This window comes from Corvus kubaryi, unplaced genomic scaffold (assembly GCF_017639235.1).
Source record: "Corvus kubaryi isolate FWS band 111438036 unplaced genomic scaffold, C.kubaryi_AGA036_p1.0 37398, whole genome shotgun sequence".
Lineage (NCBI taxonomy): Eukaryota > Metazoa > Chordata > Aves > Passeriformes > Corvidae > Corvus > Corvus kubaryi.
The window spans coordinates 9,777,533-9,793,777 of record NW_024581137.1 but is presented as its reverse complement, the minus strand read 5'-3'; the positions used below and the strand labels follow the sequence as shown (position 1 = coordinate 9,793,777).

At 38.8% G+C, this 16,245-nt stretch overlaps 1 protein-coding gene across 44 annotated transcripts in view; it reads left to right on the top strand.

Annotated features, from left to right (window-relative positions):
• The window catches only part of CLASP2 (cytoplasmic linker associated protein 2), a 146,275-nt gene extending 143,232 nt beyond the window's left edge, over window positions 1–3,043 (top strand). For all 44 annotated transcript variants that reach the window (XM_042043790.1, XM_042043796.1, XM_042043793.1 and 41 more), the window contains one exon: window positions 785–3,043. In XM_042043790.1, coding sequence (XP_041899724.1) covers window positions 785–871 — 87 coding nt within the window. In that variant the 3' untranslated portion in view covers window positions 872–3,043. The remainder of the gene's footprint in view (window positions 1–784) is intronic.
• Window positions 3,044–16,245: the final 13,202 nt, after the last annotated feature.

Below are 16,245 nucleotides of genomic sequence, written 5' to 3'. Positions count from 1 at the left end.
GTATTCAGCAGGCTTTTCCTATCAGTGTTTCTTGTCTTGTTTTCTTGCAAGTTCTGATTGAAAAACAAGGAACATGGTATGTCCATGCTACATGCAGCAGTTTCATTTATTCTTCCTCCTTGTTATTTTGCTTTGACCAGTCTTTTCAGTACCTGTAATTTGAAATAATAAGAACCAGTCTGTGGTCCTTTTTCTTCCAGGATGTTTATGACTTCATTGACACCTTTTCATGCACTTTTTGTATGTAAACAGCTATATGTTAATTGTGAATCTCTTTTTCTTTTGGAGTGAAACAGGCCAATTAATTCTGTGTGTCTGAATAAGGCAGTTCTGTCTTTAAAATAGTCTCTGGCAGTGATTGTACTTAAAGTGACTCTAGACAATATTGGAAGCTTTAGCAAATACCAGCATCAGCAACTCTGACTTAAACCTCAGCTTAAACCTCAGCACTAACCTAAAAGAAAAAAAACCCAAAACCACTACCATATTTAGAAAAGCATTATAATTGGAGGAAAATATTCCATCTATCTTAATCTAGCTACCTTATATCATACTCTTCTTTACATCCTTAGAGAAGCTTGAGCAGTTTCCTTATGAAAAATTGTACTTGTGTTTGATGTTTTCATTGGGCATGTATGTTCCTTTTGAATCAACTGTGTAAAGTACAGTTTTGCTTTTGGGGAAAAGAAAAAGGATTAATGTCTGTCTTGTTGTATTCTTCCTGTAGTCAGTCTGTACAGTTTGCAAATACTAAACAGAACTAATTTCTGTCTTAAATTTGCAGATGAAATTATTGAACCTTTACATCAAACGTGCACAAACAGGCTCTGGAGCAGGGGATACAGCAGCAGATATGTCTGGACAAAGCTAATGAAGCTGAGAAGAGTTAACCAGGTCTCCTAAAGCAAGGGCAAGGCCCTCTTCAGTGAAAGGAAAATCCTTACATACAACTTCTGGAACCTTTTTCTTGTTGGTTTTTTTTTTTTCCCCCCCTTTCTTTTATTTTTTGTTGGGGTTTTTTTTGTTTGTTTGTTTGGGGTTTTGCTTTTTTTCCTTTAACCAATGGCTATCCTCAGCCTGCATGAGACTGTTGCAATAGAATTATTCCAAATCTAAGGAAAAACAGTATTAACATCAGTTGATCAAAGCAGAATAAAATTTTTAAATAATCTTATCCATCAGTTACCCTGTTCATAATCCTCTGTGTCTTCCCTTTAACTTTTGCCAGTGTTACTGTATTAAAAAAAAAGATTTTTTTAATGCTAATTAAAAAGGTATGCTTTAAGCTTCAGAAGTTAAAATATAAATTCTGTTGCTTTTCTTCAGCTGCAGATAACATTACTTTTTTATTGCTATTTTGTTTGAGTATCATGTCCTTCGCTAGAAACAAGAAGTGATGTGAAACAAGGCTGAACTAGTCTGAACTGCAGTGAGACTCGTTCACTGTGTTGGTGGTTCATCATCTTATTTACAGCTTGTTTGGGATATTCTGGAGATTGAGAAATATGCCTATAAAAAGAAAGCTGGATTGATCCAGTTCTGTCACAGTGATATTGTTCATTGGTTGTATGTTTGTTGCATAAATAAGAATTTAGTGTGCGCAGTAGAGGACTGGTACAACCAGTACCTCTTAATGTGGAAGACAGCCCTGCCAGGGCAGCACTGCCGACCTGGTGATAGAGTGGCAGCCTGCTGGTGAGCAGCAGAGTTCATGGTCACTTGATGGACGTGAACCATCCTTGTCACCTTTCGTTCTTCAAGCAGGATGCTTCAGAATGGAGTGCTCTGCCCAAGCATGCTCAGTATGTATTTATCTTTATCACTAGAATGTTTCCTCTCAACCTAATTGCTGGAACAAGTAGTCTTGTATTGTAACTCACATGGGATCTTACGACAACAGTGCAGAAAACTATTTATTCCTTACCTTCCGAAAAGCACCAAGATTTTCTGCATTGAATTTAAATGGGGGGAGGGGGGAATAGTCACAAATGCTATGGATCTCGCCACCTTTTAATTTAAAGAAAAATATATATTTTGGATGAGTAGGAAAAGCTGCACCAAATTATTTGCATGGTTTTCTTGAATAGCATCCTAAAGACCCATCTGGATTAAGGTGTGGAAATGTTTCAAGGGTTTGTTTTTCCATTTTTGAAAAAGAGTTAGTATATTGTGAATAATGGTTATTTGTATTTATGAAGTTGATAATGGAAAGAGAACAAAGATAAGTAAATGTGTCCCTAAATGTTGTCTTTCTTTTTTTTTCTTTTTTTTTCTTTTTTTTCTTTTTTTTTTAATATAAGCAGCAAGCTAATTGAGAAATGGGATGAAACAGTGCCCTTCCCAGGAATAGTGGAACTCTTTTTCCTGACTTTTTTTTTTCCCTTTGACTGTGATGTTGTCTAGTTGTAGGAAGTATATCCTGATAAGAGAGAAAATAGTGGTGCCAAGGATGATGATCTATGCTAGGCTAAAATTCTCTCTACCTCTTCAGGGTGACTAATTTTTGACTGAGCTGCTGCATATAGCACCCAGTAGAAGAACTATCTACAGAAAAATCTTTATTTTTTTTCCAAATTATCACTTAATGTGTATTCAAAACTCTATTCTTCAACATTGCAGCCAAATATCATGAGAAACTACTTACACACTTTACCTGCTAGGAACCCTGAAAAAAAAGCCAGAGTGAAAAATTAAGTCAGATGCTTGTAGTTAACATGAAAGGTTGCTTTTACTTTAGTTTGAAGTGAATGCGATAGAAAGAGCTAAGATGTGGTTATTAAAGAAGCAATGCCATTGCAGAGATTTATTTGGAGGAAAAGTTGTAGAAATATATGTAAAGACTTAAACCCAAGACTGTCATAACTCGTCGCTAGCCCTTTTTAGCAGCTACATCAAGAAAATAGTATCTCCTCCTTCTTTCCTTTGTTACGTGTAACATCCTTGTTGTTTTCTACTGTTTAATTACATTGTGTATTTATAGTTCTATGCTTACCATTGTGCATATACTGGCAATAAAATGTACATAACATTACTTAAAAGATCAGCAATGTATACATTCTGGTTTTTCTGTTTTATTTGATCACATGATATAAGAAAAATTATAAATGTGATTCATACAACATTGGTTAAAAAAATTATCTTAATCTTCATGTTTTCTGTGTCCAAATGATGTTTCTTTATATAGTCTTGTTACTAAATCTGACTTGGCATTTGAGAACATGCTGTGAATATAGGTATGCTAGACAAATTTTTAAAAAATTGAATAGACTATGAACACGGTTTCCTTCATCTGGGCAGATTTCTTGTTATTATTTCATTTATTTGTACATTATACATCATTTGCATTTTATTTTTTTAATATTTAAAATTATTTTTCAGTCTACAGTCTTGTAGTTTTTACATTTTAATTATACAAAAGGTCACTTTAAAAAATTGCACGAATTCTAAGCTTAATAGCCCTGTATGTTATTCCTGCATTTTGTATAGGTAATATTTATTTTGAGAGAATCATTGCAAGATGACTGTTACTTGTCATCTTTTTGAAGAGGCTATTTCATACTGAAAATATAAGTTATTGAAACATACAGTATATATTCTGGATGAAACCTAGTTTTTTTACGTGTAAACAAAAGCTATGTTTTTTATCCCCTATATGACTGAAAAATTTTGCTCCAGGTAGAGGGGAGGAAGATATTTACACGAAGTCTGTTCATCAGTTTTGCTTTTAAGCAGTCTTGAAATGTTTTAAGTGAAGATATCCCATGTATTAAAAATCTCAATGCAATATATTTAAATATTTTATTTACGATATGACTAGTTCTGTTTCCAGCAGAGATGGGGTTGCTATCTTTGTAAACAGATAGAATCTATTTATATTACATGAGGCCATCAGAATGTAAGAATTTGGAAAGAAAATTATTTCCACAGCAGCCAGTTTATCAGATTCACTGCACTGCTTTTTGCCTTCATTTCCTATATTAAAAGTAGATATTAGCTCAGTTAAATCTGAGCAATGATTAGTCATGCATATGTTCCTGCTGGAGGTGGTTTCTCTGATGGATTAGCATAAGATCTGGGAAAAATTAGGACAGTTACAAGTTGCTATTCTTTCAGAAAGGGTTTCTATATGTTCCTTCTAATATCCTGTGAAGATAGGTCATTGCAGTCATTTGAATACTGAAATGTAATTCTTAAAGGTTGGGTTTGGGCTTAAAAAAAGAGGAAGAAGAAAAGCTACATGCAGAATCAGGATGGTAAATGGATATCGTGGATGTCTCAGACTTGGATGTCATTTGCGTTAAAGAATTTTGAGTAACACATTATGTTCAGATGAAGTCTTAGCAAGGAAGTTGGGATAATAAATGTAAATTGAAAGGAGAGCTGATCATGTAAATTTTCCTGAGTTGGCTTGCTTGTTTGTTTTTGAAGATAAAGGTTGGAACAGATTGAGTCGTGGTTATTATTTGTGGTCTGAGTCACAGAGCAAAAAGAACAAATGTCTGGGTCCTGAAACACTTATATATTCTTAATGGTTTCTATGCATGTTGAGACATTTAAATAAATTCACAAACATACCTATGAGAAAAGTCTTTTGAGAATGCAGGCCCAAACTGCTCACAGTTTGAATTTTCAGCAAAGGAATTCAAATGCTGAATGCGACATTGTCCCTTTGAAAACAATCATAAAAGAGAAAATAATTTTGAGAAATAAATCTGTTGAATTACACTGCAGTTGCTCCCTACGGGAGGTGAATGAGAATGGTTCCACTGGCTGTGGTAACTTCCACTGTGTTAGTTTGGGACTTGGCAAACACAGAGAACACAATAAACATAAATGTGATGTGGATGAATAAGCAGTTTGGAACTGGAGGATTATCTGGAGAACAAAAACTGTTGTTTTCTCCCAATAAAATAGTAAACTGATCAGTTTTGCAATTGCAGTCTACTTCCAGGTAAGATAAAAGTCAATATTCATATTACATTCACTAAAGAAAACATCTTAAAATTCCCCCCCTACATTTTGTATTTGAGTTTTCCAGCTCATTAAAAGCATGTACTTTAAAGATCTGTTTCATAATTTATATATGTTTTCTTCTTTTTTGTTAAAACACAGAAGATTGTCAGAGTTTGAGGAACCAATTGTAAAAAATCAAACTTCACTTAGTCTTTTTATATATTGTTTATGTTTCTATGTTTAAGTATACTTCAAGAGCTCTGAGTTTGCAAGATATGCAGCTTGGATTATCCCAATTAAAGAAGGTTCTTCATTTGCTGGTGGGATTTTAGGATAGTAAGTGTATTAACTAAGAAGTTTGCCAGCAGTTTTGAATACCGTACAATTTCTGGTGAATAGAAAAATTCTGTAACTTTTGATGTATTTTAGATTGATATAAGTGATCCTAGTGGAAATACTTTGAGGGAGTAAGATTGGAAAAATGTTGATTTCAGACAGGAGGTAGAAAGGTAACTGAACTTGATCTTGGGCATCAGAGTTTTCTTTTTCAGTTTTCTTTTTCAGTATCCTTTCTTTCCTAGATCATGATATTGTCCACCAGTGCTCATATTTGGCCCTCTGTAAACTCATATTGCAACCAGTACTGGAGATCGTTCTGTTAACCTTATGTCAGGATAAATTCAAAAGCAATGCCTGTCTGCCCAAGGAAGACCTGTAGCAGTAAAAACAAATGTGTAGATTTAAGTTATGCAGTAGACAGATATTCTCAAAAGTCAGCTGGACTGGTTTAAGTATTCCCTCACCATCTTTTCATCTCTGCCTGTGGCAAAGCCAACAGAGCACCTTGTGGGATCATCCCTACTGTGTTCCCCAGTCTGATTTGTCTGGAATAATCTCAGACTGGTCCTACAGCAATACCCAGGGCTCACAGATGTGTGCCAGAGAATGAATGAATGCCTGTCCTGGGTGGTGAGGATCTGCCTGTATGGAGGGCAGTGGTGGAGGAGGAAATGCAAGAAAACCCATCTATTTCTTAGCACAGTGTGTTTAGCCTGAGCACGTATAGCTCACGTCAAAATACTAGGGAAGACGAGGAAACTGTTCATTCAGCTTGGATAAACAGCTCAAGTGCAAGCCTGTAGGGGAATGGATGTGTGCTTCATTTAAAATTGCAGATCAGCATGTTTTATAATGCTTAATTAATTTAAATGCTAGTCTGAAATAATACATTTGAAATGAAACTAACAGTGTGCAACTGCAAAAAGCCTCTAATCTGGAAAAATAGTAATTTCTGGCCTGTTACTTTGTGTCCTTTCAGTACAATTTAAACATGCAGATAAAACATTTCTACACTATAGTAAATGTCATTATAGATGGCTGTATCTTACATAAAGAATTTCTGATCTGTTTGATACAGTTTCTGATCTTTCAGATGACAACTGTGGCCATGCTGGCCAACTAATCAATTGAAATATTTTTCCAAGGCAAAACTACCTGCTTTCCCTAAGAAGTTTTCATGCATCACTGTTTATATAGTCTGTATCTGCCCTAGAGAAGAAATCTAAATTGGATGTTACCTGCTTGTTCAGAAAGTGCCAGCTTAAACTTTTTAATACCTTACTTGAAGAGCTGCTATCATCAGAGGCTGCCTTTTCTCCAAAATGTATTAATTAGCCACTGCTTCTTGAGCCACATAGGAAGATTATTGCTCTTTTGGGAGGTGGAAAATGCAGGGTTGCTAGAAAATATGAGGAGAAAGACATGTTGTATGTATTTAATTTAACCCCTTGTAAGTTGCAGCTATTGTTCTTAAAAACCTTAAAGCCCCTGTTTGGCTTGTAATGTTTTTAGGAAGGGGATTTTCTTGGAATACACAACGTCTTCCTTTCTGCTTTGGGAATTGAGAAGAAAATACTGAGTTGGAGGATTTTATCTACAAAGCCAAGCCAGCCCAATGCTAGAAAATGTTAGACCTGGCAGAGTACCAAAGCTGTCTCAGAGCCTCAGGTAAAAGGGAGCTCGTCCCTTAGGACTGAGAAATAACTGAGCTCTCTTTTCTGTGTTACAAGATGCAGGCAGCCTACATTGCCACAGCAGTCTGGGAGTCCAAATACTGATTTTTAGGCTACAGAGTAAGTGCACAGAAAGCACAGATTAGCAGAGTAACAACTACTTGAACCTGTCCACCTTTACAGACTTCTGAATCATCTACAAATAAAACGGACTCCACCCTTTGCCACCATCATAAAAACATGCTAACTTAAGTTTAGATTCAGGTATGATGTGATGGGTTAAGTCAAAATATTCTGTGGTCAATGATGCTGTCTAAATTTCAGTGCCTACAAATGATGTGATAGGTTTCTTTGTAGGCCTTGGTCTTCCTAAAAGGCAGCAGATGAAATGGAAGAAAGCAAAGGTAATACTTGCCGTGCTCCATGTTCTAAGATGTGAAGTCAGACATTTATTCCTCAGTTCATACCTCAGCACCTTACTGCATCCTGAGATTGAGAAGTAGGTAGTGTGAGGAATATGACTATGGAGGAATAAAGTACAGACCAGGAATACCTTGCAATGGAGACTTTTCTTAAAAGGGGACAAGACCCTATGAGGAAAGGAGCATACTGTGCATTCTTCAGAAGCAGCCAAACTTACGCTTTTTTGTAACCTGACACTTGAGCATTGGAAGCAATCCATATTTCTCCTTTACATATGAAGTTACTTCTCCGACTGCCTCACTCATCAACGAGAGACTGAAGCAAGTCTAAGCACAGGATCTCCTACATATCTGATGTATTTCATCAAAATGATCAGAAGGGGCTGTTGAAGCATTTGGCAGTGTTATGCATCAAGCAGAGTTCTGATCAGATACTGTGTGATGTGTTGCCTTGTCTCTATGCTGGCAGTGTCCTAAGACTTCTGCTGGAATTTAGGAGGTCTACTAAAAATGTTCGTTGTGGGTTTTCCCATTTCCCCTTTATTTTTGTTGGCAGGCCTGCTTCTCAAGAGTTCTGTATCACAGAAGAAGGACTGATAAATGCAGCAGTCCTTACAGTGCTTCAGCATTCAACAGGCCCGAATTACAATACCTAAAACCATCCAAGAATCCAGATTAGAGGTGGCAGGTAGACATGGAGAACATGTGGGGGCATTGCTGCTCATCCTTCGCTGCACTCCACAAACACGGTGCACTGCTGTTCTCAGGCTGTCTGTCAGCTGTGACCCTGTACTTCTGCCACCTTCAGATGACCAGACACAGCAAAAGGACTGGGCTGGGTCAGCCCTTAGCGTGTCAGGAGGTGTGTGGAGAACTGCAGGTCAGTGCAGTGATGGATTGCATGCAGAAGTTACTCCTGCTTGTGGTGGTTACCCAGCACTGTTTAACTTCACTGCAGTAGTAGTGAACACACTCCCACTAACAAGGTGTGTAGGAGGGAGAGAGAGGTTGTGTATTCAGAAATAGAAGGGCTGGAAACGTGTGTCAGCACCTTTCACACAGGTGTATGATGGATTCATAGCCCATCCAAGCCAGGAGTATCATCTAGACATGGATATCTCACTGTTACGTAGTGATGCAGGTGAACAGGGCCACTGGGGTCTGGTTTGACAGCAGTTTTCATTCCAAAGTCACCCTGCATTAGGCAGCAACTGCTATACAACCAAGAAGAGTCCAAAAACCAAATAGGATGCATCAAAATAACAATACTTCTCTAAATTCTGTTTCGGGATGAAGTATGTAGGGATTGCTTCTGCATAAATAGAAAACTTTCTTCTGATTTTAAACTGAAAACTAGTATTTAAAGCACAACAAAAATCATCACTGGACAGCAAAAACTTCCATTAAATAAAATTTTCAGAATAGATACTGAATTCACAGTGTCTTGTATTGTACCTGATTACATTTTTCCATGTGTTGTCTGTAGAACAATTGTTACTTGTTCAAAGCAAAGAGCAAAGATGACATTCGGTCATATATAGCCAGTTACAATACCAGTATTTAAGGTCATTTGTTGTAGTTCTCAGAAGAGCAATCAGAAAAATTATATGAGGAGTCTGATCACTATAAAAAAGATTAGCAAGTTGAGTGATGCCTTAGGAGACCTCATCATTTTGAATGCAGCTCATGGGAAAAAAATCCAATAAAGTTATCAGGTACCATATGCTAAAGTACTTACCTTCAATGCATATCCACCCACTATCAAAACATGAGCCTCCCCACCTTAAATTTCAGCTTGGACTTTGCATGCCATACACAAGCCTTAGAGCAAGAGATGTTTTAAATAAATAATGTCTTGTTGTTTGTGTATACAGTGCTCCTTTGCTGAGATCTGTGTAACTGGGCAGATCATAAAGCAAGGGAAAAAAATAGCCCCTTAACAATAAACAGTACAAGGTAAAAAACTCACCTTATTTGTCCCCAAACTTGAAGGACCATGTAACTACATACCTTTATGTCTAGAGGTTAGTCAAGGGCAGCAGGTGTGGGTGTGGGGAATATACAGTGTTTCACAAGGCAAAATACCAGACTTAGACATAACTTGGGAAGTTTATCCTGATTTTAAAAACTGAGTTACAGTGTACTTGAAGCTGTACCCCTATACTGTTTGCAAGAGAGATCAGACACAAGACTCTGAATAGGACAAAGAAAAGAAACACTGAATTATTTTGAATAATAACTCTTTTTTCTACATGTTCTGTCTACTGTATTCCATACAAGGAACTCACTATGACTAATAATCATCTTGTCAACTGTTGGAGGGAAAAAAATGGCAAAATTTCCTCTTTCACAGCACTTTTGCATAGAAGTCCACAAGACTTGGTTGTGCTTTGCTTCTGTTATACCGTCAGGAACAGTTGTCATGGTGGGATAGGACGGTTTGCAGCAGCAGCTTTTGTGGTCACACTCTGTCAAGTATGAAATAGTTTGCATACCATGAGGGGCACCTGTAACACATGCCTTGAGTGTTCTGCCTTTTGTAAGAAGCAGGTACTTAGAGCAGAAGAGCTACAATTTTTTCACGCTCCTCACACACCCCATCTCCTCAAGGCAGTAGTTTTTTGGATATTATCAATGACTCGATTGTCTGCATAAAGATAGTATTTGAAGAATCAGATGAAGGTAATAGACTGAATGGGTACATTTCCTGTGATGCTCCTGTGTTTTACTACAACCTGCTACTGTGGTCAGGAGAGTAAAAAGCTCTGGTAACAGCTGGGCAAGCTAATGACAGAGAACTGAAATCAGAGAACTAAAGCTCTCACTCACTACCTGCATTCAAAATACACAGGCTGAACCCAGACCAGTAGCTAAATCTGCAACTGCTTGCCTGGGCTCCCCTGGGGTGGTTATTTTCAGTGACAGCAAATTGTCTGTCTTGATGTTAAGAACAAATCTGCAACCCTGATATATGGTGTTTGTGTTATGTAAAAATATCAAAATGAATTCTAAAAGGACTAGGAACCAAGTCTATGCTAAAGATAAAAAACAGGTGTCTCGATTGCTTTTGCTCCCAAGTCGTCTCCTGGCACAAAAAAAGACTAATCAAAACTGCAGTGTTCCCATTTGCATTCTGACAAGTAAGCATCTGTCAAAAGCAACAGGCTGGTTTTTGGGGGAGAAATTGCTGGGCAATTTAAAGCCACATGAGCTCTGTGGGATACACATAGAGAGGTGGGAGCCATTTTGTGGTAGAGCTCTTCGAGTGAAAGGGAATCTGTGGTATTACCCTTTCCATTTCACAGAAATACAAGTCAGAACAAAACATGCCGGCCCTCTATATGGGAAGCTCTTGTAAACCCCAAAGGAAGGTTGTGAGAGTGTTTTGTGGGATGTGTAGTTCTCTTCTTGAAAATAATCAGCACAAAGGGAAATGGAGCTTCCAAATAAAACACACTGCATGCATTTAACTCCTTTGCCTAAATCTAGGGCTGAAGACAGAGTAGCTTTATTTCACAGCTTACCAGTATATGGAGCAAACTGGATATCAGGACATGTGTTCTTCTACAGTCACTGAAATCAAAATAATTATTTAAAAAATACAACAGCGATCACTGGGACACGTGCAGCCCTTTACATCTATGAGGATGCTTGTTACAAGTATGTGGTTATAGAGATGTGTAAGAGGAACAGCTAACCTTGAGAAGACTCATCCAGCTCTCATCTTTGCTGGAGCAAAGGTCAGTTTGTGTACACAAGCAGATCTGTACCATAACAGCCCTCCTCAAGGTACCTACATGCCTCTTGGGGGAGAATAATCTCTTAGAATCACTAAGGCAGCAGTCCCAATTCTTGTCTGCTTTCCTGGACAGCATCACATATGGGTGTTTGTTTCTCATTCCACATTTACAGTTCCTCTACTATTATTCTATGTTATTATATGCTGGGGAGATGATTCTGCCCCTTTACTCCATTCTGGTGAGACCCTACCTGGAATGCTGCATCCAGCTCTGGGGTCCCCAGCACAGGAAGGACATGGACCTGGTGGAGTCCAGAGGAGGCCACCAAGATGGTCCCAGGGATGGAACACATCTCCTGCAAGGAAAGGCTGAGAGAATAAGATGGTTCAGCCTGGAAAAGAGACATCTTAGGGGAGACCTAATTGCAGCCTTCCAGTACCTGAAGGGAGCCCACAAGAAAGACAGAGAGACACATTTTACAAGAGCACATAGTGACAGGACAAGGAGGAATGGATTCAAACTGAGAGTAGGTTTAGGTTAGATATTAGAAAGAAATTCTTTGCGTGAGAGTATTGAGGCACTGGAACAGGTTGCTCAGAGAAATTGTGGCTGCATCATTCCTGGAGGTGTTCAGGTTGTATGGGACTTGATCAACCTGGTCTAGTGAAAGGTGTCCCTGCCCATGGCAGGGGCGTTGGAACTGCATGATCTCTGAGATCCCTTTCCAACCCAAGCCATTCTATGATTGTGGTCTTTGCTTTTTGTTTGCATTGTTTGATGTTAAGTAAATAGAGTAAATTAAGGGAGAATTGTCTGAGAAGCTGTTAAAAAAACCACAACCAATTATGTTTACTTGAAGGGGGGTTTTTTTGACTGATACATATTATTATCACTCTAATACGAAATAATTCCTTTTTGTTTCCCAGAATCTTGCTCTCTGATATTCTGATTTTCATAGTTTGTATGTTGCCACAATACTGTAATACTACTTTAAAGTATCTTTTTATAAAATGAGCTGAGTTTTTAAAAACAAAAATAACAAAGCCACCAATGAACTACTACTACTTGTCAGCAGTCCTTCCTATTTCAAGCAGAATGGGTGCCCTCTGCAGGTAACTGTTTTCAGATGAGGATTTTGATGTGTGCCCCCTTTTATTCCTGAGTGGCAAGGTCTTTGCAGGACTGACCTGTACTATTCTGTGTGTTTTAAAACTGATACTGCAATCCTGGCTGCAAATCCCAGCAAACAAATGGCATTGAGATGCAAGTGCACCAAGCAGCTGGTTTGCATCTGAATATGTTTTTTCCCTAAAGTGTGGGTGTGAGGGGTGGTGTTGGGTGGGTGTTGGAGTAAATATTTTTCCAGCAATTTGACAGTGTTTTCATTGTTGGGTTGTTTGTCTTTTTTTTTTTTAATCTTGGTTCATGGCAAGAAGGTAACTATAATGTTGTAGTCTGCCTGCCACCAGAATGGAATGAACAGGCAAAAAGGATGCAGTCTAAACACTGCTGAGAAGGCATCTTGCTCGCTTAGAGAGGTCGTTGTGTATTCCACCTTTTTTCTTTTTCTCTGCAGACAGTCGTGCCTATGCAGGTTACAGTGTTCACAGTCTCCGAGTGCACTGTGTGAAAGAGGGAGCTGAGTGCCTCTCTGAGGCCAAGTGCAGTGGAACAGCCCTTTCTCCAGCTCTGTAGCTCAGTGGCACTCTAGGATAGTGTGGAGGGAGAGGAGGAGAGAAACAGGGATGCTGGTGAGGTCTGAGCTGCACTTATGTCACATTGGTAGTAAAAGAGCCCTGCAGCTGGGCAGCAGCAGCAGCACAATGAGTCTGGGGAGCAGGAGAGTATGTGGGGAGCAGCCAAAGACATCGGCTACCTGCCTCTTGGCGAGAGGGATGACTTGCTGGCAGCAGCTGAACCCAACTGCAACTGTAATCTGAACTTGTGTATTTGTTTTCTCTTTCCTATCTCCTATCACTGCAGTGACCATCTCTTAGCTGAGCACAATGCTTCACCTCATCCCAAAATGCTTTTCTGGCACAGCCAGCCTGAACATTATCCCCACCACCAGTATCCCACCAGTAACAACAGCTACCTGCGGTAAGTGAAGAATGGAGGTGACTTTTAATCATAATAATAATAATAATAATGATAATGCTGTAATACAAATGCAGACTGTACGTGCAACCTTTGCTAATTCACAAGTTGAAGCCGTTAAATAGAGCTGGTGATTTGAAAATAATTGGAGCAGTAGAGTCATCATGCTGGAGGTTTACTTTACTATAGCCCTACAATTTTCACAAGCCATGGCACTGTACGTGCATGCTACTAACAGTGTTAGGAATGTCTTACTGCTTAAGTTCACAGATGTGTTTTGTTTGTTTGTTTGGGGTTTTTAAATTACATTTGCAGTCTGTAGATAAAATTCTGTTTCTATGAAATAATATAGACTTAGAAGAACCTTGATGTCTCACATCTACTTTGATTATTTGCTGAAGCTCAACTGATCTGCAGGACCAGGGTTACGGGCTGCTTGTCATACCAGTGCAGGCTAAATGCTTTGCATTGAAATTCTGATGCAATATACAGCTTATTGCATCAGCATATTCCTGTGAGCTATGAACCTACTTTACCTCTTCATGATTGAAATATTATTTGTGTACAGTATTCAAATTTTCTTATGATTAAAAATCATTGTGCTTTGACAAGAGCTAGTCTCATAGATTCCAGATAATCTTGATGTTAATTAAGTTTCAATTTATAATGCGGTTCACTCTTTGTATTAAACTTTAGCTTACTACTTTTTGGCTAAATACAATGTACATGAACATGATACTGTTTAATCATTTATCTTGATGTGGCTCTTCCTATATTGGTGGCCTCACACCTATTGCTGCATCACAGCATTACTAGTTCTCTTGCAGAATTGTTGAGTACCATGTTTTTATTAGAAATGTGTTAAGTTTTAGATTTCAAACCAAACAAACCAACCAAAAAGAAATTCACAGGAATTGAGGCTATATTTGGGTTCCAAAGTATGAAACTAATGAAACTGCAGTGGAGTTTTATAAAATCAATCCACCTCAGTACAAAGGTGAGAGTGATTTGAAATTTAGATTGGCTAAGACAAACAGATAGCAAACACAGTGCTGTTTCTATTGACTTAAGCAATAAAGCAGAAATGAAGGACAGGTGCTCAAGTTCCCTGACGCAGTCTTGTTTACAAGTGACATGCACAGCTCCCAGTGCAAAAGGAACCAAACCACAAAGGGAAAGTGAGGGTGTCCACCCACTCCTCCAGTCTTCCCTTCTTCAGCCTCTGTTCAGCCTTGAGGAGGTTGGTCCCCTCACAGCTTTTCTCAGGGCCTGTTTTCACCATGTCCTTGCCTTTCCTTTCCTTGCCTTTGCTTCCCTGTATTTGCTTCCATTTTCCCAACGTTATCTAAAAATCTGCCATTTGAGTCCCTCTGAAGTTGCTCTTCCCACACACTTTTGAGCACCTGCCTTTAGGTTTGGATGGCAGCCTGCATCTGTGTTTTGGTATTGAAATACAGCGTAGGGGGGACCCTTCCATCTCTTACAGGCTGTGTACAGGAGCTGATCTCTAACGAGATTGCCCCTTGAGGCCAACTACCTTGAGGAGAAAGAACACAAACCAGGTCAGGCACGAGGCTTCAGTCTGGTCTTAATCACTGAGTTGCTTGGCTCTGTCCTCCAGGCTTCACCTTTAGTGAAACACCACAGCTCAGTCCCACATCTGGACATCAGTAAGGCTGATGGAGAAGAAGCATCCTCAGGGGAGGATGGCAGCATTAGTGATAAGCAGATGGAGAAATGAGTGTCCCAGGATTCACACATCCCAGCAGAACTGTACTTGGAACGCTTTTTTTGCAGATCTATTGGCAAAATCAGGCTCCCACTGCCTGCACTTGCTCTCCATTGTATCATGTCTCCAATTCCAGTTACTGGGTCTGCAGAAGCAGAATGGCAGGGCCGCAGGCAGTGTCATCTCTGACAGGTTAGACTTGTGGATCTGGCCTGCTCAGAGGGTCAGAGAACCAATTTGTGTGCACTGCTGATCCTCAGCTGAGCATCTGAGAATGGGACTGATCAAAGAACCTGCCCCAAAGAAAGAAACTCTACTTTGAAAACAGCAAAAACCAAACAACACACACCTCTACAGAAAACTTGTTGTGAATGAGCCAGGGATACAAATAACACTAAAGAAAAAATACCTTCACTTTAATACTCATATTTTAACAGAAAAATGGCATTTTGTGTCCAAAAATAGCTAAAGATAACATCTTCAGAAATACTAGCAGTCTGTTTATCATGGACAAGCTACAGCCAGCTTTGAAGACTGAAATGCAAGAGGATTGGTTTCATTGTATCCACTCAAGATACCCTCAGGAATGGTTGGAATTTATGTCACAAGCAAACAATTCCCAGTATAAAAATCACCAATTTATGATCTTATAACTGCTATGTAGCTATGTTAGCATAGGTCTAGTAAGCAGATAAACCAGTTTTGCTATGCATAAATCAAACTGTATGTGGCCTCTCTGGTCTTAGATCCTGTCTTATCTGTCAGAAGTAGAAAGTGCACTACTTTTAGTTTCCCACAAACCTTCTTTTGTAAATCTCACAAAAATGGGGTTCAGTGTTACTTCTGCTGCCTTTTCACAAAGTCCACTTTAGTTCTACACAAGGTCTGACTTCTCACTTAAAACCCTAATCCTTCAAAGACACAAAGTTAGCTTAAACTCTTAACTACTACTGTTGTATGCTGAGTAATGCCTACTAATTTATCAAGTGGACCATAAACATCTCATAATAGTGAATGAAATTAATTAATGCCATCATTTGGGTTGTTGACATTTTCAGAAGTGCTATTTCAATCACAATAGTAAACAAATGAAATCAGGGTATTGTTGTCATCTTGTCAGGCTTAAAAAGAGGAATTTTGCCTGTGGTAGTTCTTCTCACTAAAAGCTGTAACATGGTAGCTAGTGCCTATGCTAGTGGCTTGTCTATGAGCCTATGCCCTTTTCATAGATTTCACTTTTTCTAAGCTTCCCTTTACATGCAGATGAACTGTTCATCTGTCCCCAGATAAGC